At 46.8% G+C, this 27,823-nt stretch overlaps 1 protein-coding gene across 2 annotated transcripts in view; it reads left to right on the top strand.

The window, feature by feature from the left end:
• IPO9 (importin 9) overlaps nucleotides 1–27,823 on the top strand; it is a 183,724-nt gene that overhangs the window by 18,835 nt on the left and 137,066 nt on the right. For both annotated transcript variants that reach the window (XM_045015515.1, XM_045015514.1), the window contains exon 2: nucleotides 8,791–8,852. In XM_045015515.1, coding sequence (XP_044871450.1) covers nucleotides 8,791–8,852 — 62 coding nt within the window. The remainder of the gene's footprint in view (nucleotides 1–8,790; nucleotides 8,853–27,823) is intronic.

Raw genomic sequence — 27,823 nt, 5'->3', positions numbered from 1 at the left:
TCAGAACACAAGTTGTTTCTTTGTTATCTTCTCAGAGAGCTTGAATTCTTGCAGTTGTTTGCTGCTGCTTTGGTCATGAAAAATCCCATAATATTCACAAGTTCTTGGTAGAAGTCTTGTAGGCTTTTCCACTTCAAAGTATGGTCAAGTATCTTGCCTTTGCAAGTTATTTTTTTAAAGCCTTCTCTGAGTTTGGCCTCGGGATAGCTTTATGCGATTTGTCTTCAAAGTTGTAATTTCTCTAGTCAGCCTCTTCAGGACCAGGGGGTCAGGTTTTTTTTTGGGGTGGGGGTGGGGGGAGTAGTGGTATGCTTTCAAACTGCCCACAAAATAAGCGTCACCCACATGATTCAGCACTCAGTAGATTGTCCAGTTGTTAGATATGATCGTACATGTCGTCTGGGTTCCTTGAGCTTTGCTTCACCTTACTGGAGTTCATCTCCTTGTGCTTGATTTTTCCCCCTTGGTGGAGCTTGTTTGTCCTGCTTGGTTCTCCTTTTGAGGGGACCTCAGATGCCCTTCTGGACTCCACTAGGCTACTTGGGATTGACTCCTCCTTGATTGTGGAAGTGGGGAATAGAGGCATTACTCTCCAAAGCCAGCTTATGGTGCCAAAAGGTGCTCTGACGTTAGTTAGTACCTTATTACATTTTGAATTAAAAATAGAACAATGTAAAAATGAACGTGGCATATATTAAATGGATTATGAATTGGCTAATGGACAGATCTCAAAATGTAATTGTAAATGTGGAATTGTCATCAAGCAGGTGTGTATCGGGTGGGGTGCTGCAGGGATTGGTTCTTGACCTTATGCTATTTAACTTTTTTTGTTTTTTAAATCAATGATCTGGTAGAAAACCTAAAATCCTCATTGATAAAGTTTGCAGGTGACACAAAAATTGGAGTGGTGAATAATGAAGAAAAGTCACTGATACAGAGTAACCCCTGGATCTCTTGGTAAACTGAGTGAAAGCAAACTGTATGCATTTTAGTACAGTTAAATGTAAATGTATGCATCTAGGAAAAAAGAATGCAGGCCACCCTTACAGGATTAGGGATGCTATCCTGGGAAGCAGTGATTCTGAAAAAGATTTGGGGATCGTGGCTGATAATCAGCTGAACAAGAGCTCCCACGTGACACAGTGGCCAAAAGAAGTAATGCAATCCTGGGATGCATAAACAAGGGGGATCTTCCAGATTAGTTTCATCTAGGACTGCTCGTGGACTGTCCACAAGCAGAGACCAATCTAAACCAGTTACTACTCTGGCCAAAGCCCCAACTCAATATATCAGCATCTCAGGTTGAATTTTTTTAAACAACTTCAGCAAAAAATGGTTCAGGCATTTTCTCAAAACAAGTTTTGTTGTTTTGCCCATGTTAATTCTTATGGCCTTTTCATTGAGAAACTCTAGTGTCTTCATCCTTTGGAACACCAGGGCACTGTAGGATCAGAGGTGCCGTTTGCTGTCACCATAAAAATTGACCCAAATTTGGCTAAGTTATTTCCCTCTGAAAATAGCTGTTTGCATATGCTCAGTAGAGGTTTGTTAAAGGCTGACAGTTTAATTCTTCAGAGATTCCATCTATATTGAATGAGTCCAGCCCAGAGCTGCAGGGGCTAAGCAAGGTTTTCCCTGCAGTTGCTCCTGGGGGCTGCTGTGGTATTCTGCTCTGAAACAAAGAGCAGAGACTCTCTCTCCGGTGCTGTCAGTGGTCACCCCTGCTGGTGCCCAAGCAGCTGGAGAAGGAGGATATAGTTTTATGAATCAGGAACAGGACTAGAAGGAGACAAAGTTAGAAAGGGGAAGGCAGGCTGGGACAGGGGCAGAAGAACCTGTAAATTCTAGAGCACAATCTTTCCAAGTTCTTGAATAGCCCCTCAGAATTCATGAGCCTTTACTTTCCTATGCTGTCTAGCAAATAGCTGTGAAACCCCTGGTACTTCAAAAACAACAACAAAAAAACAAACACCCTACATTAAAATAATAATAAGTTTGTGAAGTCAAGAACTTCAAAGTTAGGAAGTATCTAGTGAATGAAACGTGGGACGTCAGAAAAGCTGGTCTCATGGTTAAGGCAACTGAGTGTCACCTTGGATGACTGGATTCTATACCTGCCTCTGCCACAGGGTTCGTATGTGACGTTGGACAAGTCACTTAAACCATACTTTTCACAGGTGGCTACTAATTGTATTCCTCATCTTGATGCCCAACTTGAGAAGCGTGGAACCTGATTTGCAGAAGTACTGAGTTCTAACAACTGCAACTGAAGTGAAGGAAAACTGTTCTTCGAACCTATTAAGTGCTATAAAAATGCTAAGTACTCTGAAAAGTCAGGCTTAAGGGGTTTCAAATTGGGTACCAAAAAATATTTAACACTTTTTTGACAATTTTGGCACCTCCTTTGAACACCTACCTTGCAGAGGTGTGTTGATATATGGTTGTGATGAATGCCACAGAAAAGCCTATGAAGCAACTAATTATGTACAGTAACTCCTCACTTAACATTGTAGTTATGTTCCTGAAAAATGCAACTTTAAGTGAAACGGTGTTAAACGAATCCAATTTTCCCATAAGATTTAATGTAAATGAGGGGGGTTAGGTTCCAAGGAAATTTTTTGGGGGCAGACAAAAAGACATTATATACTGTACAGTACTGTACTGTGGTGGGGAGGTGCCCCTGGCTTACCCCACACAGGCACAGCTCGCTGCAGACAATGAGGCAGGGAAGGACGCTAGGAAGCACCCTATGCAGCAGCAGCTTCCCCCAAGAAGAACAGGTGCTGACTTTGCTGGGGGATGCTCCAGGCCTGCCTCTTCCCATCCCCGCTCCACTCCAGGCCCGCCTCTTCCCACCTCCACTCCACCTCCTCCCTGGAGCACGCTGCGTCCCCTCTCCTCCCCCTTCCTCCCAGCGCAGATGCGGCGCTTCCCCCCCTCCCCTCCCTCCCACCAGTGGCGCATTTAGAGTTAGTGGGGCCCTGTGCTCAGCTTCATTTTTGGGGGCCCCTTGTAGGGGGGGCATTCTCTCTTATATCCCCCCCCGTTTTTCATTCTTTTTTTCTCCATTCTCCTCCTGAGGCTCAGGGCTGAGGGTGCAGGGTCTGGGAGGGAGTTAGGGTGTGGGAGGGCGCTCAGGGTAGGGGTGCGAGAGGAGGCGCAGGGCTGGGGCAAGCAGGAGGTGCAGAGCACTTACCTGGGGCAGCTCCTGTTTGGTGCAGGTGGCTCTGTGCAGCGCAGCACCACCCCCATGGCTGCAATTATGGGGGCCGCAGTTATGGAAGCGTCGCCCCTCCCCCGCCCGGCAGGCAGGGCCACCTAGAACGCGGGGGCTTTAGGGGCTGCAGGGCCCTGGGCTAAGGGGGCCCCAGGGCCCTGGCCTGCAGCTCTAAAGCTCCTTTTGGAATGCGGTCCTGTGAGCACAGGCTGGAGGACTCAGGAGGAGCAGGGGCAGCCGCGCAGCCAGTGGCTGGAGAGAAGCAGCGTTTTCCCCTTCAAAGCGCTGTGGCTTTGTATCACAACTGCAGCTTTACTGTGGTCCACTTATCTGTTCAGCGGCTACTCATTACTTAGCAAGATTTCTCTGTAAAAAACCAAACATTATCCATCCATCACCTCCAGAGCGCTCCCACCAAATTAGACCATATTAAATTTGATTACTTCCTTCACTGTATTGAATCTGAGATTTGACTCCTGGAAGTATTATTAGCTTGGCTGTAATACTCATGTCTTGCACATCTTTGACATTCTTGATTCTAAATGTGATCTGCAAAGGGGGAAAAAAGCATGTGTCTCTTTTCCGTTTTTTGTTGCCATGTAACTTAACAAAGGCCTGAAAGCTGCTATTTTTTTGCTTCTGTTTAACAGTAAAAATTAGCCCTTGTCTCTGGAAGACCCTGGATGAGTGGCGAATAATGGCTTTATATAATCAGGTACCTAGTATGTGAAATCTGATTGAGAAAGGAAGAGATTTTATAGAGACTTATAAAACTTGTTTCTTTAACAGCTAGTTAACTCCAAGGAAACAGTTGGAAGTAAATATCTTTGTTAAAGATTGTATGCCTCTGCCCCATTGATTAAGGGCTTCCAGTACTATCTGTAAAACAAGAAAGAGCAGACTTGATATTCCTGATACATCTAAAGGAAAAACACAAGTTGAGAACACCTTTTTAAAAAGATACCTTTCATTGTTGTCTTATCCACCACAGAGAAGCTAAAAGGCACAAACTCAATTTTTTTTTTGCATGTTGCTATTTAAGAATTTTAGAGGCAGAAATTTTAAACTGGAATTGCAGTCATACAAAACACCCAATATAAAATAGTAAGCATATTTAGCTAGTAATTCAGATTTACTGCTATGAGAACTTTTCCTGGTCCCATGGTGCTTTTCTGCACATCGATTGAATTGGATCTTATCCTCCCCATCTCTTCATAGACTGGCTCAGGGACTGTCATACTTTTTCAAAATGTGAAGCATATCTTACAAGATAATCTGCCATAGGGGTCGGCAACCTTTCAGAAGTGGTGTGCCGAGTCTTCATTTATTCACTTTAATTTAAGGTTTCACATGCCAGTAATACATTTTAACGTTTTTTAGAAGGTCTCTCTCTATAAATTATATAACTAAACTACTGTTGTATGTAAAGTAAACAACGTTTTCAAAATGTTTAAGACGCTTCGTTTAAAATTAAATTAAAATGCTGATCTTACGCTGCTGGCCTGCTCAGCCCGCTGCCGGCCTGGGGTTCCGTTCAGCAGGCCCGTATCCTGGCTGGCAAGGGGCTGGCAGCCAGAACCCCAGGCTGGCAGTGGGCTGAGCGGGGCCGGCGGCTGGGACCTCAGCTGGCAAGGGGCCGGTGGCCAGGACCCCAGACCGGCGGCGGGCTGAGCGGCTCAGCCCACTGCTGGTCTGGCATTCCGTCCGCTGGCTCCTGCCAGCCAGGGTCCCAGCTGCCAGCCCCGCTCAGCCTGCTGCCGGTCTGGGGTCCCGGCCCTGCCCACATAGAGTGGGTACCTACCTTCTCCCTGGTTCTGGCCCATTCTCTTCCTCTTTCTCTCTGCACTGAGCTGAGAGTGGGGGTGAACTGAGCACAGGGCTGGGGGTGAAGGAGCAGGATGAGAGTTGGAGTGCAGGGTCTGGCCAGGTGTAGAATGAGGGAGGGGGCTTGGGTGTGGAGTACTTACCTGGGCAGCTTTCATTTGGTGTGAGGGGTGCAGGTGGGAATGTGGGGTGTGTGCAGGAGCTCTTGTTTGGTGCTCAGGGTGGGGAGTGGAGATGTCGGGGGTGCAAGAGTCAGGGCATGGGGTATGGGGGGGCTGGGTATGTGTGGGGAGTGCAGGAGTCAGGGCTGGGGTCGTGGGGTGTGTGTGCAGGGGTCGTGGGTGTGAGGGGGGTGCAGGGGTCAGGGCTTGGGGGGTGGGCTGGAATTGGAGGGGTGCTCCCAGCCCCCTGCCCTGAGCGGCTCATGGCTGGGGCTGGAGGAGTACGCTCTGATTCCACCCCCCTTCCTCAAGGCCCCGCTCCTGCCTCTTCTTTGCGTCCTTCCTGATCTGAGCAGCGAGGGCGTTGGGACTCCTCTTCTCCCCTCCCTCGCAAGGGCCATTGGAGGCAGGGCACGACGCAGCATCCTGGGGGAAGAGGCGGGGGAGGGGGAAGCTTGGCTGCTGGTGAAGCCTGCCCTACAGCAGCAGCTGGCAGGACCAAGCTTGCTTCTGCCTCCGCCAGAGAGAGCAGTAGGCCGGGGGCGGAGATGAGCGGGCTGGGCCGGGCAGGATTTTTAATGATACGCTGCTGCCTGCCAGGGTCCCGGCCGTCGGCCCCGCTCAGCCCGCTGCTGGGGCCAGCGGCAGCTGTTAGTGTGCCATTAAAAATCGGCTCGCGTGCTGTCTTTGGCACGCGTGCCATAGGTTGCCGACCCCTGATCTATCATGTATGCCTCTCGTCCCATTCATGATTGCACAACCTGTCTCTGACTACATGACGTCCTCATGGCAACTACAGTAATTTCTTATATAGTACAGTAATAGGAAAATAGTGTATTTTTAAAAGCTGTCTTCTAGTAGATTTTAGCATCTGGAAACAAGGAAAAACAGAGTATTATAATCACCCAACCCCCATGCATCTGGACCTCCCATACCCAGACACCCCTGCCAGGCCTCACCGTGTATATCCAGAACTCCCCTAGCCCTCCATACCGAAACCCCACCCCATTGAACCTCAACCCCTACATCTGGAGCCCCCCTGTACCCAGACCACCCCCACTGAGATCTCTGCACTCAACCCCGCACCCTGAGCCCCCACGTCCAGACCCCAACTAGCTGCACCCAGACCCCCACGCCACCGAGCCCCACTCCCTCAGCACCCAGACCCCCCAGGGTGACCAGATGTCCCAATAAAATAGGGACTGTCCCGATATTTAACCCTTTGTCCTGCTTCCCAATCAATGTATGATCAGGACACCATTTGTCCCGATATTCAGGTAAGGAGGCGAGCGGGAAGGAGATGCCGACTCTGTGGGTGCTCCAGGGTTGGAGCACCTACGGGGAAAAACCGCAGCCAAGCTCCCCCTTCCTCACCTCCTTCTCGCCCCAGCATGCCGTGTCCCTGCTCCCCTCCTCCCCCCCAGCACTTCCCGCCGCTTAACCATTGTTTGGCGGCACTTAGCGCTTTCCAGGAGGGAGGGGGGAGGAGTGGGGATGCGGCATGCTCAGGGGAGGAGGCGGAGAAGAGGCAGAGCAGGAGCAGGGACTTGGGGGAAGCGGGTGGAATGAGGGCAGAGCGAGGGCGGATGCTTGGGAAGAGGCGGGGGGTGGGCGAGCACCTGGCAGAGGGGAAGTTAGCGCCGTAGGGGCAAGTGGCGGGCGGGGGGCTGAAGAGGTGAGTGGCGGGTGGGGGACCGAGGAGGGATGCAGCAAGCCAGCAGGGGGCTGGGGGAGGAGGAAGGGCGTGTGGGGGGAGGGGGTGGCAAGTGGGGAGGGGGTGGGACGTGGAGCAGAGTGGAGGCAGAGCCTGGGAGGAGTGGGGGTGGACTGTGGGTGGGGCTGACAGCACCCCAGTGTGTCCCAATATTTAAATGTTGTGATCTGGTCACCCTAGACCCCCCCCCCCCCGAGCTCCTCACACCCAGACCCCTCAGCTGAGCCCCAACCACTTTCACCTGGGAGCCCCTGCAGAGTCTCATTGCCACTGCACCTGGAAACCCCCACCCCCCAATGAGCCTCTGTGCATCCAGACCCCCCACTGAGCTGCCTGCACCGAGATTGTCCCACGCAGAATCCTCTCACCCCACACCTAGATCCCCCCCCCCCCCACTGAGCCCCTCCACACTTGCCTCCTGCCTGGTTGAGCCTGCCTGCCTGCCCCACACCGGGTGTGCCTGGCACAGAGGGGCAGGGCCCCAGGGTGTTTCTGGGGCAGGCCTAGGCCTTGTGCTGCATCAGAGTCAGGTAGTGGGGGGTGCTGCAGGGTGATCTCCCATCGTTGTGCAGAAGTTTTAATTTTTTGGCACAGAATGCCCTCAGGAGTAATGATCAGACTGTTCTCTGTGAACCACTTGAGCAAGTTCTTCATGAACTGTAGTCTAAGAAACCTATCATATAGCTAGGGCCCTACCAAATTCATAGCCGCATCACAGATTATGACATCTGGTCTCCTCCCGTGATATCTGGTCTTTTGTGTACTTTTACCCTATACTATACAGATTTCACAGAGGAGACCAGTGTTTCTCAAATTGGGGCTCATGACCCAAAAAGGAGTTGTGCGTGGGGCGGGAGGGGTTACACTTACTTCTGCACTGTTTTCAGAGCTGGGTGGCCGGAGAGTGGTGGCTGCTGACTGAGGGCACAGCTCCGCAGGCAACAGCGCAGAAGTAAGGATGGCAATACTATCCCATGCCATTCTTTCTTCTGCGCTGCTGGGGGCGGTTTGCCTTCAGACCTGGGCTCCCAGCCATTAGTCGCTGCTCTCTAGCTGCCCAGCTCTGAAGGCAGTGCCACAGTCATCAGCAGCACAGAAGTAAGGGTAGCGGTACCCCCCCACACCCACACACTAGCCTTGCGATTCCTCCACAACTCATTTTTGGGTCATGACCCCTACAATTACAACACCATGAAATTTCAGCTTAAAATACCTGAAATCATGAAATTTACAATTTTTAAAATCCTATGACTGTGAAAATGGACCATGAATTTGGTAGGACACTACATATAGCTCCATCTGTGAATCTTTTTCATAGCTTCTGTGCAGGTCATAGAATCATAGATTATTAGGGTTGGAAGGGTCCTTAAGAGATCATCTAGTCCAACCCCCTGCTCAAAGCAGGACCAATCCCCAAATGGCCCCCTCAAGGATTGAACTCACAACCCTGGGTTTAGCAGGCCAATGCTCAAACCACTGAGCTATCCCTCCCCCCCAGGTGCTCACTTAATGCTCACTAAATGTCATTGTTTGCGCATAAATCTATAGTAACTTAAATTGGTAACAAAATTCTTTTTTTTGTCCTTACAGTCTTTCACTTAGTATAAAAAGCAGTTATAAAAAACTCTGTTTGAGAGAGGGAGAATTTGGATGCCTTCAGTTCAGCAGAGAAGCTACTCTATGGGGCTGTTTTCTCCTTCATGCATATAACTCACTTTGTCAGCATTGTGCCTTCCAGAAGATGCAGGCTAAAATCCTTTTCGTGATTTGTACTGTGCTGTTGGCTTAAATCCCTTAATGTTAATGTTAATTCTATTCTTAGTCTCAATTGGATATTCTATTCTTAGTCTCATTTAAGATATTCTTTCTTGCAGAATTTGGCGTTCATTTAGCAGAACTGACTGTAGATCCCCAGGGAGTATTGGCCATTCGTCAGGTGAGTCTTCTCAAGCATGCCGTAGAGAAGAGTTGGATTATAACTTTTGTTGGTTTATAAACTGTCCACTCATATTTTCTTTTTTAAAAAAAAGTAAAAATAAATGCTATTTCTCTATAAATGCTACGAGCATGTAGCAATGAGAATGTTTTTGTGCTCAGCACTTAATCACATTTATAATAACCAAAACTACATAATAGCTTTTTTTGTTAACTGATTTGAGGACTGGGGAACTAGTGTGGGGTTATGGGAATGGGAAACATTCCCTTGCTGACTTGTTCTATAGCAGACTGTTCTTGCTATTTATATGTGCAGGCAAGAAGTCATAGGTATTATTTTCCAATTAGCATTACTCCATTTTCTTTTAAATTTGTTTTTGTCAAAAATCACATGACCATTATCTCATAATAATGCTGTTCAAGCTCAGTACATGTGGTGCTTGGACACTAAAGTGGTGATGGTGGTATAAGTACCTCTGTAGAATAGAATCTATATACGGGCTGGCATCAGTGGGCAGGGTAGCATTGTCTTACCATCTTTCTGTGACAGCTGGCTTCTAGAAATCCTGTTCCATTTTCATCCTTCTTGAGGATTTCCATGTTGGAGGGAATGGCATCTCATGTCACTTGTTACTGGATCAGACCTAGCATTGTTATGCTTTAGTAGATCTTTCCTGTCCTAAGAAGCTCAAGGCTCATTCTGCCAGAGTGGCAGCCAGCTTCTGGGCTGAGAGGGGGAAGCATCTATTCCTGAACACTGCTGAGCTACCTGGTGCTCAGTTGACATTTTCTCTAGGTACTGCCACCTCAACCAGATATTATTGGCTAATGCTGCTTTTAGACATAAGGTTCTGAGATAAGTCTTGCCCATCCTATTGCCTTACCTTCTCCCTTAGCCTCTAACCATATAGGCTAAGGAAAGGAAGATTGTCCAAGCACTGCTGATCAGACCTAGCATGCACAAATTTCTTACATTGCTAAATGTTTCCCATAATGAGATAACATCAGTGCACCTCCCAGGGTGGATTGGCTCAGCCAGGGGCTAGCTGGGGAATGCAGGACTATGTACTCTATTTCTGTAGCTTTGGAATATTTCCACTGGGGAAAAGTGTGTGGCAAGCTGCTAAGGAGGGGGAGCAGTGCCTTAAATGCTTCATCGAGTTTGTCACCAGGCTGACAGCAGAGAGGGGACTTATAGATTGTACACATGGATGTTGCCACAACACAGAAAACACATAGCAAAGTAGTTAAAATCTGCTTTTGTAATGGTTTAAAACAGAAGGTCTCAAACTTTGCTTCCCATACTGCTTTCTTAAATTATTGTTAAGTGAATAGATGAAACATAAAGTTTACATGCTACGGGTGGTACAGGTACCACAGTTTGAGAACCTCTAGTCTACAGGTTCATAGATAAGGCCAGAAGGGGCCATTGTGATCGTTTATTCTGACCCCTTCTGCCTACCACAGGCCATAGGAATTCTTTGAATTAATTCCTGATTGAACTAGAGGAGATCTTTTAGAAAAAGATGCAGTCTTGATTTAAAAATTGCCAGAACAACCCTTGGTAAGTTGTTCCAATAGATAATTAGCCTCATTGTTAAAAATTTGCATCTTTGCCACCCATGGGATCTTGTTATATACCTTTGTCTGGTAGGTTGAAGAGACCTCTATTATCAAATGTGTTCCTTGTGTAGGTACTCATAGACTATGATCAAGTGACCTCTTAACTTTTTTCTTTTGTTAAAATAAATTAAGCTCCTTGAGTCTTTGACTATAAGGGATGTATTCCAATTCTGTAATCATTCTTGTGGCTCTTCTCTGAACTCCCTCCAATTTATCAACAAGGTATGGCAGTAGCAGTTACATCTGGGCCAAATATAGTAGTTGTATAATCTCCCTATTGCTACTAGGTAATCCAGTTTCTACATCTAAGCATCACATTAGTCCTTTCAGCTATAGTGTTGCAATGGGAGCTCATGTTCAGCTGATTATCCATCATGACTCCCAAGTCTTTCAGAATCATTGCTTCCCAGGTTAGAATCCCTAATCCTGTAAGTACAGCCTACATTCTTTGTTATGAGATGTATGACCTTTCAGTTGGCTGTATTGAAACACACATTGTTTGCTTGGGCCCAGCTTACCAAGCGACCCAGATCGCTCTGTATTAGTGACCTGTCCTCTCTATTTGCCACTCCCCCAATCTTCGTCACCTGAAAATTTAATCAGTGCTTAGTTTGTTGTCTTCCAAGTCATTGATTAAAAAATAAGTAGATTAGGGAGGATCTACTCCAATCTCTGCAGGACCCCACTAAAAACACACCTGCTTAATAATGATTCCCTGTTTACAAGTATGTTTTGGGACCTGTTAGTTAGCCAGTTTTTAATCTATTTAATGTGTGCCATGTTCATTTTGTATCATTCTAGTTTTTTAGTCAAAATGTCATGCAGTACCAAGTTAAATGTCTTACAGAAGTCCAGGTATATTACATCAACACATCATGCATCTGAAGAAGTGGGTTTTTACCCATGAAAGCTTATGCCCAAATAATTCTGTTAGTGTTTAAGGTGCCACCGGACTCCTTTGTTGTTTTTCTGGATACAGACTTAACATGGCTACCCCTCTGATACTGTTACCTTTATTAACCAAACTTGTAATCCTTATCTATCTAGTCAAGTTAGTTTGACAAGGTCTATTGTCCATGAACCCATATTAATTGGCGTTGATTATATTACCCTCCTTTAATTCTTTATTAATTGAGTCCTGTATCAGCTGCTTCATTGTTTTGCCCAGAATCAATGATGAGCTGACAGGCCCGTAATTACCTCAGAGGTGTCCCATTTACCTCTTTTAAATATTGACATGACATTAGCTTTCTCCCAGTCTTCTGGAATTTCCCCGGTATTCCAAGAGTTATTGAAAATCAACTTTCAGTCCAGAGAGTTCCTTGGCAGCTCTTGTAAAACTCTTGGAAACAAGTTTTCCCGGTGTGCTGACATAAAAATATCTAACTTTAGTAGCTGCTGTTTTGTAGCTGCTCTGTGAGGAGTGATTAATAAGACTGGGTCTTTTCAGCTTGGAAAAGAGACAACTAAGAGGGGATATGATTGAAGTCTATAAAATCATGACTGTTGTGGAGAAAGTAAATAAGGAAGTGTTATTTACTTCCTCTCATAACACAAGAACTAGGGGTCACCAAATGAAATTAATAGGCAGCGGGTTTAAAACAAACAAAAGGAAGTATTTCTTCATACAATGCATAGTCAACCTGTGGAACTCTTTGCCAGAGGATGTTGTGAAGGCCAAGACTGTAACAGAGTTCAAAAAATAACTAGATAAATTCATGGAGGATAGGTCCATCAATGGCTATTAGCAGGGATGGTGTCCCTAGCTTCTGTTTGCCAGAAGCTGGGAGTGGGCAGCAGGGGCTGGATCACTTGATGATTACCTGTTCATTCCCTCTGGGACCCCTGCAATTGGCTGCTGTCAGTGGACAGGATACTGGACTCGATGGACCTTTGGTCTGACGAAGTATGGCCGTTCTTATGTTCTTATTAAGGTCCTCCTGAGTTACTATCAGAATGGAAAGTATTGCATCATATTACACGGCTACATAGTTTTTTCCCAATTTCAGACTAGAAATATTTACTGAACACTTATACCTTGAAGAATTGCAAATTCAGGCAGTTCAGTAATTAAGATGATGTATAGTGCTCAGGTTGCTAGAAGATCGACAGTGTGTTGAAGTGGCTATGGCTGATCACAAGGGATAAAATTGAATTGCAGATTCTGAATGCAACTTTGGTAGCTCAAATCTATAAAATATGCTACAAATCTACAGCATCCCTATTCTGCCAGCTTTATACCTGGACAAGAATGTCCCATTTCCTTTTAAAGTTTAATATGGACAATATTAATTGTCACAGTTCAGGTCAGCTACACCTGTATTCTTCCTCCGTAATCCCTTGAGGGCACCCTCTTTAAGCTCCCAGCTCCTCAGCTGTCATGTCTCTTGCATGGAGTCCTGTATTTCTCTCTCTCCTGACCAGGGTTTTCCAGGTTGTACATTTCCCTCCTACAATGAGTTCCTCAGCAAGTCTAAGGAGTCCTGCCTAAAGAGTCCTGCTTTGCATGCTCTTCAGAGGCCAAAAACAGTGTAATTGCCCATAGGTATAAGTTAGCACACAGCTCTTTCTAAGCAAGCACGCTTTTTCATAATGTGAAAGCATTACATAATAAAAACAATTTAAAAAAATCCCTACATGCATGCTAATAAGCTTACCAGAGACCACCCCCGATTCAAATAAGGGCTTTGGCAGGTGATCGATCCTTCAAAACCCACCAAAGGGGTTTTCCAAGGTTACAGGTTCATAAAGTTCATTCTTGTCTGGCTCATTGTTTCAAATGGTCCATTGAAGCTCTGACCGTTCCCAAGGTTTGCATTAGTCATGTCTCTCCCCTACAAAAGTTACATACAGTTCCACAATAATACTTAAACTTTGTGTTTTTAATACAATGGACTTCAAACTCTATTTAAACTGAATTCAGAAAGGGTCTTTAATGATATTGGAGGAAATTGCCATATCTCAGAGTCAGGGTTTAGGGCTGGAAGGGACCACCAGATCATCTGTTCTGATCTCCTATATATCATAGGCATCCAGCACCCTGCATTAAATTCAACAACTGGAATTAGACCAAAATATTACATTTCCTGGGAGACTAGACTGTTATGTGCTACAGACAGAGAATAGGAGGCCCTTGCAATGGCATAGAAATGATTAAATGAGATATATCCAGAAAATCCTCATTGACATACTGCAGGGGAAGATGAAAGCCCCCCCCAGGGTCATTGCCAATCTGACCTGGGGGAAAATTACTTCCCAACCCCACAAATGGTGATCAATCAGACCCTGAGTATGTGAGCGAGAACCAGCTAGCCAAGCACCTGGGGGAGAGACTACTTGGTGCTATCTCAAAGCCTTGGCCCACCCTGCCTGGTGTCCCATCCCCAGTCGTAGCCATCCCTGATGGTGATAAAACTCCCAAAATACATTGATGGGGGTGGGGATAACCCTTCCTGAACTCTGCAGGTGCCTAGCTGAAACCATGAAGCACGAGCTGTTAGAAACAAGACACAAACTAAAAGTGAACTCCAGGGCTGTTGAACCCTGCCACCTACTGTCACAAGCAACCTGTCATACAAGCGCACTCAAAAAATTTGTCAGCTCTTCTAAAACTAATTCGGTTGTTTGCTCCCACAACTGTTTTTTTTGGGGGGGAGGAAAGGGGGGGACAGTTTCAGAACCTCACCTCTCTGATGGTTAGAAATCTTCTAACTTCCAGTCTGAATTTGTTCATGGCCAGTTTATATCCATTTGTTCTTGTGCTACATTGTCCTTGAGCTTACTTAGCTCTTCACCCTCCCTGATGTTTACCCTGGCCCCAAGGTATTTATAGAGAATAGTCATATCTCCTCTCAGCCTTTGTTTTGCTAGACTAAACAAGCCAAGCCCTTCCAGTCTCCTCTTATAAGATAGGCCCTCCAGTCCCCTAATCATCCTAGTAGCTCGTCTCTGAACCAGTTCCAGATTAATTTAATCTTTCTTGACTATGAGTGATCAGAATTGTACACAGTATTCCAAATCAGATCTTACCAATGCCTCGTACAATGGCATTAATATTTCTCTCTCTCTCTCTCTCTCTCTGCTGGAAATGCCTTGCCTAATATTTGCTAGGATCATATTTGTCTCTTTCATAGCTGGATCACATTGGTGACTCAGTCTTCCTGTGATCGACTCCCACTCCCAGGTCTCTCTTCCTCTGTTACTTCCACCTGATGAACCGCTTGTAGCAGAAATTCTTCTTATTAGACCCAAAGTGCATGACTTTGTACTACTGAATTTCATCCCGTTTCTGTCACTTCAGTGTTCAAGGTCATCCACAGCGTGCTGTATAATATTTGATCCTCCTCTATATTGAAGATGCCTCCAACATTGTATCATGAGCAGATTTTGTTAGTAGTTTGCAGTGTTTTTTGTCGTTGTGTTGGGCCCAGGATATTAGAGAAAGAAGGTGGGTGAGGTAATATCTGTTATTAGACCAACTTCTGTTGGTGAAAGAGACAAGGGTTTTGAGCTACATAGAGTCTTTATCAGAGAGGTAGCCGTGTTAGTCTGGTTCTGTAAAAGCAGCAAAGAATCCTGTGGCACCTTATAGACTAACAGACGTTTTGCAGCATGAGCTTTCGTGGGTGAATGCCGACGAAGTGTCATTCACCCACGAAAGCTCATGCTGCAAAACGTCTGTTAGTCTATAAGGTGCCACAGGATTCTTTGCTGCTTTTATAGAGTCTTTAGTTCTGGGAAAAGTACCTGTGTAGCTCAAAAGCTTCTCTCTTTCATCAACAGAAGTTGATCCAATAAAAGATATTACTCACTAACCTTGTGTCTCAAATTTCATTAGCACACTCTTACTTTTTGTGCCAAAGTCATTAATAAAAGTATTGAATAAGATTGGTCCCAAGACTGATCTTTGACAAACTTCTCTAGAAGCCTTCCTTCAGTCTGATACTTCACCTTTCAGCACAACCTGCCTTCTGCCCTTTAGCCAATTCCTTATTTGCCTTACAGTGCTTGTACTGATCCCCATTTTATCTAATTTAACTAATAATTTTCCATGTGGTGCTATGTCTCATGTCTTACTAAAGTCCAAGTGTATTCGATCTACTGCATTTCCCTTATCTAAAAAGCAGTTATTGTCTCAAAGAAGGAAATCAGATTAGCCTGCTGCATTACACCCCATTTACCTCTATTTAAGTTAATTTATTTCCTTCCTTCACAATTTGTTCTAAAGCCTTGCATACTACTGAGGTCAGACTAACAGGTCTGCAATTGCCCAGATCACTTTTTATTCCCTAAAAATAGGTACAACATTAGTCTCCAGTTGTACGGTACTATCGTCAAATAAATAGCCCAATTAAAAATCATTGCTACCAGACTAGCAAACTCATGTGCCAGCTAAAGTTCCATATTATCATCCTTTTTGAAAACTACGGCAAAGTATTAATTTAGTTTTTGGGTCATACCTAGATTAAAGATAATCTCCTTCCCAGTCAGACTGCATAGTGGCCCAGCCTCATCTTTCCTTATTCTAAAAAAGTCTTATTTATTTTTATTTCCTTGTTGAAAGCTAATTTTGCTTGACTGCTAGCAGTTCCCACTTTATACATGCATTTTCTAATCTCCACGATGTAGTTTTTTTGATCAACTCCTTTTTCCATTCCCTGTTTACTTCTAATAACCTTTTTGTGGAGGTTAGTCATCCATCTTGGTCGGGATCCTTTCCCTGAAAGATTTCCCTCCTTGCTTGGTGTGACCCATAGTGCCTGGGGCAGCCCCCACTGAAAATATCAAGGTCAGGGCAGGCTGCAAAAGGGAAAGCAGATTCTCCCAAAGACTGGTGGTTAACACTGAAGTTAAACATTTCAACCAGTCACAAACTGTGCTTCTGATCCCCACACTGGTTATCAAGAAGCACACACAAAAAAAAGGAATCTCACAGCCCCCTTTATTGCATTCCAGTTCTCTGGCTCCCAATCAACACCTAGGTCCAGTACAGTGAGAATCATACAATATCAGGGTTGGAAGGGACCTCAGGAGGTCATGTAGTCCAGTCCCCAACTAAATCATCTCAGCCTTTGTCAAGCCTGACCTTAAAAACCTCTAAGGAAGGAGATTCCACCACCTCCCTAGGTAACCCATTCCAGTGCTTCACCACCCTCCTGGTGAAAAAGTTTTTCCTAATATCCAGCCTAAACCTTCCCCACTGCAACTTGAGACCATTACTCCTTGTTCTGTCATCAGGTACCACTGAGAACAGTCTAGATCCATTCTCTTTAGAACCCACTTTCTGGTAGTTGAAAGCTGCTATCAAATCCCCCCTCATTCTTCTCTTCTGCAGACTAAACAATCCCAGTTCCCTCAGCCTCTCCTCATAAGTCATGTGCTCCAGCCCCCTAATCATTTTTGTTGCCCTCCGCTGGACTCTCTCCAATTTTTCCACATCCTTCTTGTAGGGTGGGGCCCAAAACTGGACACAGTACTCCAGATGAGGCCTCACCAGTGTCGAATAGAGGGGAATAATCACATCTCTCAATCTGCTGGCAATGCCCCTACTTATACAGCCCAAAATGCTGTTAGCCTTCTTGGCAACAAGGGCACACTGTTGACTCATATCCAACTTCTCGTCCACTGTAACCCATAGGTCCTTTTCTGCAGAACTGCTTCCTAGCCATTCGGTCTCTAGTGTGTAGCAGTTCATGGGATTGTTCCTTCCTAAGTGCAGGACTCTGCACTTGTCCTTGTTGAACCTCATTAGATTTCTTTTGGCCCAGTCCTCTAATTTGTCTAGGTCCCTCTATATTCTGTCCTTACCCTCCAGCATATCTACCACTCCTCCCAGTTTAGTGTCATCTGCAAACTTGCTGAGGGTGCAGTCCACACCATCCTCCAAATCATTAATGAAGATATTGAACAAAAATATTGAAGTTATTTTAAAACTCTGCTCACATATAAAAGATGTTCTTCTGACCCTAGCCACGTTACCAGGTCATTATAGGTTTGGATGTTACCGAAAATATCACGCTGCTGGCCAATCCTTTAGCATCTAAAACTAAAGGTTTAGTATAAAGAAAAAAGAACAAGAAGAGTTGTTAAATGGTAAAGCAGTCACATACATACGAAGACTTCAAAGTCCATATATCAGGTTCTTAGCAGTATTTGTGAGTTTGCTGGCTTGAAAATCCCTCTGGAACACATCCACAACTTGGATGAGTCATTCAGTCCTTTGCTCAGAGCTTCAGTTTGTAGAAAAGTTACTCCAGAGGTAAGAAGCAGGATTGAAGACAAAATGGAGATGATGCAGCTGCCATTTACAGCCCTTTTGCCATGTGTCTGGTACTTCCTTTGTCTCAAACACAAACTCATAGCACATGGCATTGAAAGGCCTTAGAGTTCTCTCCATAGGCATGTCCCTGCATGCCTTTCTGAGTCATAAGGTATAATCCTTGGCTCCCTTCAGTGGGTTCATTGTACAGCTGATGTCTCTTGATGGGCCATCAAGCAGGCTTACTGCTGATGGCATTCTGTTTGGGGGTGTCACCCAGAGACACAGCACCAGTTTGGAAATATGGATGTACCCTACATATCTGTAACTCATAATACAAAGATGATACTAACATATAAACAAGATGATCATACTTTGCAAATCATAACATTTTTACTGACATCTTTCATGACATATCTGGTCAGATTCCTTGCAATTTTACAATAATGGGATGAATGATAACATAAAGTGTCCCTCAGATTCCATACAGCATCACATTTGATATGCAAATGTCAGATAGTTTTTTTTTGTATAGTTGATTTTAAGAAAGTGCAAGCTTCGTCCACTTTTAAGTTCTTGAGCTCTTCAGTTCAGTTGACTTCTTTAACTAATTCCCTTAATCTCCCAAAGTCTGCCCTTTAGAAATAAAAAATCAGAGTTGACCTGGTTTTGATTATCCTTCCATTTAATTTAAACTAAATCAACTCGTGATCACTTGATCCAAGGTTATTTCTTATGACCAGCTCTTCTACGATGTGCTCACTACTTACCAAAACAAGTTTAAAATTGCATCGCCTCTTGTTGATTACAGTGATGCTAATTCTAATACAAATATTTTACTACTTTAGTGGTTTTTATTTTACAAATACCATTTTAATACTAGGTGGCAAGAAAACCGGAAAATTGTAGTTGGGAGAGGTGTAGCAGGGGAGGAGAAAGGAAATGGAAATAATCTTCCCTCTGCCACAAAATATTCTTTTGTATTAGTGCCTTTTAATCTCTAAGCATTTTACAACAAAATAAAACACCAAAATCTTATCATTTTCTTGTGTGGCTTCCTTGGTATTTCTAATAATCATAAATAATCTAATGGAATAATTTTGTCCCTTGTAATCCTGAAATGGGGAAAAGTGATTAGATTTAGAATTAGACTTTATAGAGGTTCAGGCTGACAATGTTCTGTTTAACTCGTTTGTTTGTATTGTGGTAGCACCTGGCCCCAGTCCCGTTGTAATAGGTACTAAGGTAAAATTGTGCTATGCACTGAATAACTGAACTCTTAAAGTACTAGCACATAAAGGTAGCTGTATGTCACAAACAGATTGTGGCTGTATCTGCATCCTGTATCTGTTTGTACCATTACTTTCAATTTTTGGCAACTGTCCACTTACATGGACATGTTAAACAGCCAGGTGCATTGAAAAGTTCTAATTCTTCTTCGAGTGATTGCAGTTAGGTGTGCGCGCTGCGCGTGCACGGCTCTTCGGAAGATTTTTACCCTAGCAACTCCGGCGGGTCGGCTGGGCGCCCCCTGGAGTGGCGCCGCTATAGCGCTAGATATATACCCCAGCCGACCCGTCCGCTCCTCAGTTCCTTCTTTCCGCCCGTGACGGCCGTTGGAACAGTGGAGTGCTCTCTTGACCTCCACATCCCTAGCTTATCTCTGGTTCTTGTTGTAATTAGTGTATATAGTTAGTTAACATAGTTAGATTAGTTAGTTCGTTAGTAGTTTAAGGGGAATCGGGGGGGCTTAGCCCCTCTTTTTCCCGAAACGGTGCGGGCTCATGCCCAAGGCACCGGGGTTTAAGCCCTGTTCGGCTTGCCAGCGGCCCATGCCGATTGGAGACCCTCACGACTCCTGCCTGCGCTGCCTCGGAGAGTCCCATCGTGCAGATAAGTGCCCTATTTGCAAGTCGTTCAAGCCGAGGACAAAGAAAGAGAGAGACTTTAGGTTAAAGCAGCTCTTGATGGAGTCGGCACTTAGCCCTACGGTGCCGACACCAGCGGCTCAACAGTCCTCCTCGGTGCGGAGCGCACCAGCAGTCCCGAGCCGGTCTGGTACCGAGTCTCTGAAAAAACAACAGCCGGCACCGGCGTCCCGACACCGTTCCCTCTCTCACTGGATGAGGCGGTGGCGGGGGCAGCGACATCAGGCCCTCCACCGATTGACCTGCGGGCCTACCAGGACCTGCTTCGACGGGTGGCACAGGCCATTAACCTCCCTGTCGAGGAGGTCGCTGAGGACGATGACCCGGTGACCAGCGTTCTTGGAGCTGAGGCCCCGCTGCGGGTGGCCTTGCCCTTCATTCGGACTATACAAAGAAATGCCAATACGGTCTGGCAGTCACCGGCTTCCATCCCTCCCACCACTCGAGGGGTGGAACGGAAATACTCGGTTCCCCCCAGCGGGTACGAGTATTTGTGTACACACCCAGCTCCAGACTCCTTGGTAGTACAGTCTGTGAATGACCGGGAGCGCCATGGGCAACCTGCTCCAGCGCCAAAATCAAAGGAAGCACGGAGGATGGATCTGTTGGGCCGGAAGGTCTATTTGGCCGGTGGCCTCCAGCTACGGATTGCCAATCAACTGGCTCTCCTCAGTCGCTACACTTACGACACCTTGGTCTCACTCTCGAAGTTTACGGAGCTGGTACCAACGGACTCCCGACCGGAATTCTCAGCCCTTATTGAGGAGGGCAAGAAAGCCTCCCGGTCATCCCTCCAGGCCTCTCTGGACTCGGCAGACTCAGGAGCCAGAACCCTGGCTACGGGAGTGGCCATGAGGAGAATCTCCTGGCTGCAGGCCTCCACCTTGCCGCAAGAGGTCCAGTACACTCTGCAGGACCTTCCATTCGACACCAAGGGCCTCTTCTCCGAAAAAACGGACTCGAGGATTCAGACCCTCAAAGATGGCCGAATCGCCATCCGCACCCTGGGCATGCACACGCCGGCTACCCAGCGGAGGTCCTTCCGGCAGCAGCCGTACCGCCAGTTTAATCAGGTCAGGCCACGGCCTGATAATAGGCGCAGAGGCAGGGTGAACCGCCGCAGACCGTCGGGCAACCGGGGTAATCAGTCCCAAGCGCCCTCCAAACCCCCTCAGGGGCCTAAGCAAGCCTTTTGATGGAACGCCCGAGGACGGCCCATCAGTGTATTCACCGGATCCTTCCCTGTTATTTTTCGACCGTCTTTCCCACTTCCTCCCGGCGTGGTCCCAGATAACAACGGACAACTGGGTACTTCGCACGGTGGAGTATGGCTACCGCCTTCAGTTTGTTTCGCCCCTCCCTCCCACCCACCCTCCCCGTCCCTCTTCAGGGACCCCTCTCAAAAGCAATTCCTCTTGCAAGAGGTCGAGACTCTGAGTTTGGGTGCCATAGAGGAGGTGCCGAACGGCATGCGAGGCAGGGGATTTTATTCCCGATATTTCCTAATCCCCAAGGCGAAGGGAGGTCTACGACCTATACTAGACCTCCGAGAGCTCAACAGATATCTACTCAAGCTCAAGTTTCGCATGGTAACCCTGGGGACCATTATTCCTTCCCTGGATCCGGGAGACTGGTTTGCCGCCCTCAACATGAAGGACGCGTATTTCCATATCGCGATTTACCCTCCTCATCGACGCTACCTGCGTTTCATCGTCAACAACATGCACTACCAATTTACGGAGCTACCCTTCGGCCTCTCCACCGCGCCGAGGGTCTTCACCAAGTGCATGGCAGTGGTGGCCGCAGCCCTCTGCCGTCGTCGCATACACGTGTACCCGTATCTCGACGACTGGCTGGTCCGCGGACCATCCCGCCAACTGGTAGCACGTCAAGTGGCCGAGATCCTAGCCCTGTTTCAGCGCCTAGGACTTCTAATAAACGCCGAGAAGTCCACTTTAGCTCCCTCACAGAGGGTGGAGTTCATCGGAGCAGTCCTGGACTCCAATTTGGCCAGGGCCTGCCTCCCTCGACCTCGGCACCAAACTATGGTCTCCTTCGTCCGGGACCTACAATCCTTTCCCACAACCACGGTGCAGTCCTGCCTCCAACTCCTGGGCCACATGGCATCATGCACGTTCGTGACCATGTACGCGAGGCTGCGTCTTCGCACATTTCAAACTTGGCTTGCGTCGGTGTACCGCCCGCACCGCGACTCCATAGACATGGTAGTCACAGTCACGAAACCGACCCTCGATTCGCTCAACTGGTGGCTGGACCCAGAGGTCGTGTGTGCCGGAGTCCCATTCCGCCCTCCTCGCCCGTCCGTCACCCTGACCACAGATGCCTCGGCGTTGGGGTGGGGGGCACACCTCGGCGACCTATACACCCAGGGTCTCTGGTCGCCCCGAGAGCTCTCCCTCCATATCAATGTCAGGGAGCTGCGGGCGATCCGCTTGGCGTGTCAAACCTTCCACGCCCATCTCCAAGGGCGCTGTGTGGCTATTTTCACGGACAACACGACGGCGATGTTTTACATCAACAAACAGGGCGGGGCCCGCTCCTCCCTGCTTTGCACGGAAGCGATACTCCTTTGGGACTTCTGCATAACCCACTCGATTCACCTGGTAGCGTCCTTTCTTCCAGGAGTGCAGAACACGCTGGCAGACCATCTCAGCAGGTCGTTCCTCTCCCACGAGTGGTCCCTTCGTCCCGATGTGGTGCACACAATTTTCCAAAGGTGGGGGTTTCCCCAAATAGACCTGTTTGCCTCCAAAGAGAACAGGAAATGCCTCCAGTTCTGCTCTTACCAGGGTCGCTCCCAGGGCTCCCTATCGGACGCATTTCTCCGCTCCTGGACGGATCACCTGCTGTATGCCTTCCCTCCGTTCCCCCTCGTACACCGGGTGCTACTCAAGCTTCGGAGGGACAGGGCCCGCCTCATACTCGTCGCTCCGGCCTGGCCGAGACAGCACTGGTACACCCTGCTGCTCGAGCTCTCTGTACGAGATCCCATCCCTCTCCCCTTATGGCCAGACCTGATATCACAGGACTTCGGCAGGCTTCGCCACCCGGACCTGCAGTCCCTACATCTTACAGCTTGGTTCCTGCGTGGCTGACGCGAGCGGAGCGCGACTGCTCTGCGCCGGTACAGCAAGTCCTGATGGAAAGCAGGAAGCCTTCCACGCGCTCGACCTACCTCGTGAAATGGAAGCATTTTGCACTCTGGTGCGATCAGAAGGGTTTCAATCCCTTCGCAGTCCCCATTCCTATGATCCTGGACTACCTCTGGTCCCTTAAGGAGCAAGGACTCGCGGTCTCCTCCTTGAAAGTACACCTAGCGGCCGTGTCCGCCTTTCGACCGGCTGTAGGAGAACGGTCCATCTTTTCCAATCAGATGGTTTCCTGCTTCCTTAAGGGTCTAGATCGCATGTACCCGCCGATACGGCATCCTACCCCGTCCTGGGATTTGAACCTAGTTCTAGCCAAGCTTATGGGAGCCCCCTTCGAGCCCTTGGCCACGTGTTCCCTGCTCTATTTGTCATGGAAAACGGCCTTTCTCATCGCTATAACATCAGCAAGACGAGTTTCCGAGCTTCACGCCCTAACGGCTGATCCGCCATATACCATCTTCCATGCAGACAAGGTACAGCTTCGGCCACATCCGACCTTCCTCCCTAAGGTGGTGTCAGCCTTCCATTTGAACCAGGACATTTTCCTCCCGGTCTTTTTCCCGAAGCCGCACGCCTCAAGTCGGGAACAACAGCTTCACACCCTTGACGTCCGCAGGGCCCTCGCATTTTACATAGAGCAAACGAAGCCCTTCCGGCGTTCGCCCCAGCTATTCGTAGCAGTTGCTGATCGCATGAAAGGCAAGCCGGTCTCCTCTCAGAGGATTTCCTCCTGGGTAACATCATGTATCCGGACATGTTACAAACTTGCTCGTGTGCCAGCTAGCCGCCTCACTGCTCACTCTACGAGAGCGCAAGCCTCGTCTGCTGCCTTCCTGGCCCATGTCCCCATCCAGGACATCTGTAGAGCGGCCACCTGGTCTTCTGTCCACACCTTCGCTTCCCACTACGCGTTGGTACAACAATCTAGAGACGATGCAGCCTTCGGCTCAGCAGTCTTACACTCTGCCACGTCTCACTCCAACCCCACCGCCTAGGTAAGGCTTGGGAATCACCTAACTGGAATGCATAGGAGCAATCACTCGAAGAAGAAAAGACGGTTACTTACCGTTGTAACTGTTGTTCTTCGAGATGTGTTGCTCCTATCCATTCCAGACCCGCCCTCCTTCCCCACTGTCGGAGTTGCCGGCAAGAAGGAACCGAGGAGCGGACGGGTCGGCTGGGGTATATATATATAGCGGCGCCACTCCAGGGGGCGCCCAGCCGACCCGCCGGAGTTGCTAGGGTAAAAATCTTCCGAAGAGCCGTGCACGCGCGGCGCGCACACCTAACTGGAATGGATAGGAGCAACACATCTCGAAGAACAACAGTTACAACGGTGAGTAACCGTCTTTTCTCTAGCCAAAATGTCTTGTTTTCTGTAGGTTGACTGTCCTATGGATAACTTAGCTTTTAAGTAAATAAATTTAATTAGCCTGTGCATGGTTAACTACTACTTTGGCCTAGGTCAGTAGTGGATGAAAAGTACATCCTTATGGCTGTTCCAGAGACATCTGTGAAATGGATTGGTGTCCTTAGTCCAGAGCATAGTGGACAAGTATTAATATTTCCCCAAAACACCATTGCATTTAACACACTTGACAATCTCAGCATAGGCCTAGAGACTGTTGTCTTCTTGATCCTTGGAGTGTTCCTTTCTGATCAGGGTGGCATGCTGGAGGGTGGCGTATAGGAGCTCTGTTTTCTGAGCTATACCAGTACTGCAGGAAGGACTTGCCTGCAAAGCTGCAAATCTAGAACTTGTTCAATTCATTTTTTTAATATAAAATATATGCTGTAACAGTGACCCGCTCACATCTCTAAAGTATTCTGAGGGACCAATACAATAGGTATGTGAGGTTCTGTGCCTCTCTCAACTATCTCTGTTCTCCCAAAAAAGTTCTGGAATTCTAAATGGTTTGGATCCTAGCTGCCTGAGAATCCCTTTCAATTAAGATCAGATGATTGCTATTGCTAACATTCCACAGGTGAGCATTCTGGAGGCCGGGTGTTATATGGTCTGCCCGGTCAAGAACATCAGCCATAACTTCGTCACGGAAATGCTTCATTTTGGAATGGTCTGAGAAGGTATATTGGGCCAGAGATCGAGTTCCTGAAGAACAGTAGGCAGTATAGCTTGAGGGTCCTGATAGAGGACAAGAAGCAGGGTTATTGTCTAAATTAGTTCATTTTTTTAAATGGAAAAAAGAAGCACAATTTTTTGTAGAATCTTAAGGCTATAAAATGTAACATTTCTAGAGTGAACTGATGCATTGTGAAGGGCATGATTCAGTCCTCATACTGTCTCCGAATACAGCCTTGTTAAGCTGTTACAGAACTGCAGAGACAATGGTAAGTTAAAAATTATAACCTTTTTTCCTGTTTCATAAAAATTTCATATCTAATTGCCGTGTGGTGGGGGATGTATAGCACCCTAGCTGCAAAAGGCTTTTTCTCTCATTTCAGACCTTTCATATTTTGGAAGACACAACCATTCTTGTGGTGCCCTATTGGCAGAGGGAGATGTTATTCCAAACTGCTGGAGGGAAACCTGCAGTGTATGCAGCTAAAGTATTTAAACATTTAGTGACCAAACAGCACATTTGTGAGTGGAGTGGACTAGTCAGCTATACAGAGGGGCCTGGAAAATATACCCTTCCCTGCAATGTGATTAACTATCTGGGATTCCTCTTTAGCTGCAAACATTTTGTGATCAGCAGCCAGAAGTGGGTCAGAATCCATGAAGGAATGAACATGATGCTGTCAGCTCACACCTGGCTTACCCTATTATTTCTTCACACAAACACTCTGAAATGTTCAGCTTTCCTATACCCCATACCTGGCACAGTTCTGGGAAATAACTGACATCCCACTCATACTTTGAAGAAATGATTTTGTGACCCACAGACTGCATGGTTACCTCTAACTGAAATGGACTAATTTGGAAATAGAAGACTGTTTCCCAAACACGTACACTGCGTTCACTGTTTACAGATGGCTCCATAGACCCAGGATGAGTGATTACAGAATGGCAAATTTCTTATTACTGAAAGGAAAACAAGAATGGCCCTAGCAACCATCTTGTGACTTAACTGTTGAAATAACGTTTACAGCTGTTTATGAATGTTTGAAATGCCATGTTGCCTTTTTGAACTCCACGTGATGGGGATATGCCAAGGTGCTGTGATACAATCTGCCATTAGTGGCCACATGCTGGAAGCCGGGGCTTATCATTTTTTGCATTGCTTCTTACAGCAGAAATCCTTTCCGTTAATGTAATAAACTGTAAATTTGAGTCTTACATTTACTGGTCTCGGTGGCGGCTTCTGTCTACCCCTGGTTTTCTGTAAGCTCAGTGAATAGAAACCAAGCATTTTGCTGTCAATCCTGATCCACAGACTGCTCTTGGACTGGTTTCATTAAAAGAGTCACTCTGTGCTCCTCACTGAGAGCCTGCTGCTGGCTCTCCTCAGATATTCAAGGGCCAACTGGGACCATCCTGGCTGACCAGGTTGTCATGAAGCACTGCTGGCTCTGTGTTTAGTGCAGCATCCAGAACTCCCCTCAGTCGTCATAAAATGGGAATGATGTTGGCAAGTAGCTGAGGTGCAGTTCTTATCTCTGGTCTTCCGGTGCTTGCTCTTCAGCCTCTTAATATGCTTGCTGCACTGGTCACCTGTCTGGAAAATCTGCAGAGGTGCCAGCTTTTTAGCTATCTGCTAGTACACATGGTCATTCCTGATGCTTTTCCTGAAATACACAATTTACTTCGCCTTGCACCAGAGATTCACCAAAATTTGGCTGTGCTCCTGTAATCATGAAGCAGCTCACTTTGCAAAAGGCTTGATTGGTTTGCCCTCTTGCAAATCCAGGAGGCTCTCTGATACTGTGCTTGCAGATTGGTGATTAGAAGAGAATGTGTTAATGCTGACCTGATCTGCTGCTGCACACCAAAGGGTAGAACGGCTTCCATTTTAATAGAATGGATTGCAGATTGTTGGGATAGAGAGGACTAATGAAGTTGTCGCATGGAATTGTGGGATACTTCTGGTGGACTCCCAGTACCTGAGTCAAGCTGGGTTGCGTCTATACTGCAAAGCAATAAGGCTTGGATCTTGTGTCCTGGCTTGACCCATGCTCTGACTCTCCAGCGCTGCAAGGTCCTGAAACTCTGGGTCCGAGTCCCCATTTAGCACAATTGCAGTGTAGATGCAACATAAGCCAAGCTCAAGGACAGGCTCACGTTGCAGCGTAGACATACCCCTTGTCATTCACTTTCCCTGTTCGTTTAACAAAGGTAGAGGCTAGAGTGAAAGTCTGTCTACTGTGATGCTTATCAACAAGTGTATTAAATTTTAGCAGCTTAATCCAAAAACTGATTACATTTTTATCAATACCATTCTCGTTTCTAAATTCTACTAGATACCAAATAGAACTGAAGTTGTGTTTTCCTGTTTTTGGTTTAGTAAAAATCAGCAATGTCCTTTTTAAAAAAAAAAAAGGGGGGGGGGGAGTGGCGGAGAGGTCTGGCAAACACAAAGAATAAAAGCAGCAAAGAATCCTGTGGCACCTTATAGACTAACAGACGTTTTAGAGCATGAGCTTTCGTGGGTGAATACCCACTTCGTCCAGGGCCAGGTATATATATGCAAGAATAAAAGGAAATTTGTGTGTAATATAAAATGTCCTAGAAGCTTAGTTATAATTACATCTTCTGGTTTTTATGTAGTGTTGTTGTAGCCATGTTGGTCCCAGGATATTAGAGAGGCAAAGTGGGTGAGATAATACCTTTTATTGGACCAACTTCTGTTGATGAGAGAGATAAGCTTTCGAGCCACAAAGAGCTCTTCTTCAGGGCTGGGGAAAGGTACGCAGAGTGTCACTGCTAAATGCAAGGTGTAAGAGATTGTTTAGCATAAATAGTTAGCACATATTATGAATTTAAGCTCCCAGGCTCCTCTTTAGAAGAGTTGTGCAGGTTTCCTATAAGGAGGAA

This window comes from Mauremys mutica, chromosome 4, assembly GCF_020497125.1.
Source record: "Mauremys mutica isolate MM-2020 ecotype Southern chromosome 4, ASM2049712v1, whole genome shotgun sequence".
NCBI classification, from domain to species: domain Eukaryota; kingdom Metazoa; phylum Chordata; order Testudines; family Geoemydidae; genus Mauremys; species Mauremys mutica.
This window is presented reverse-complemented; position numbering and strand designations above follow the sequence as displayed.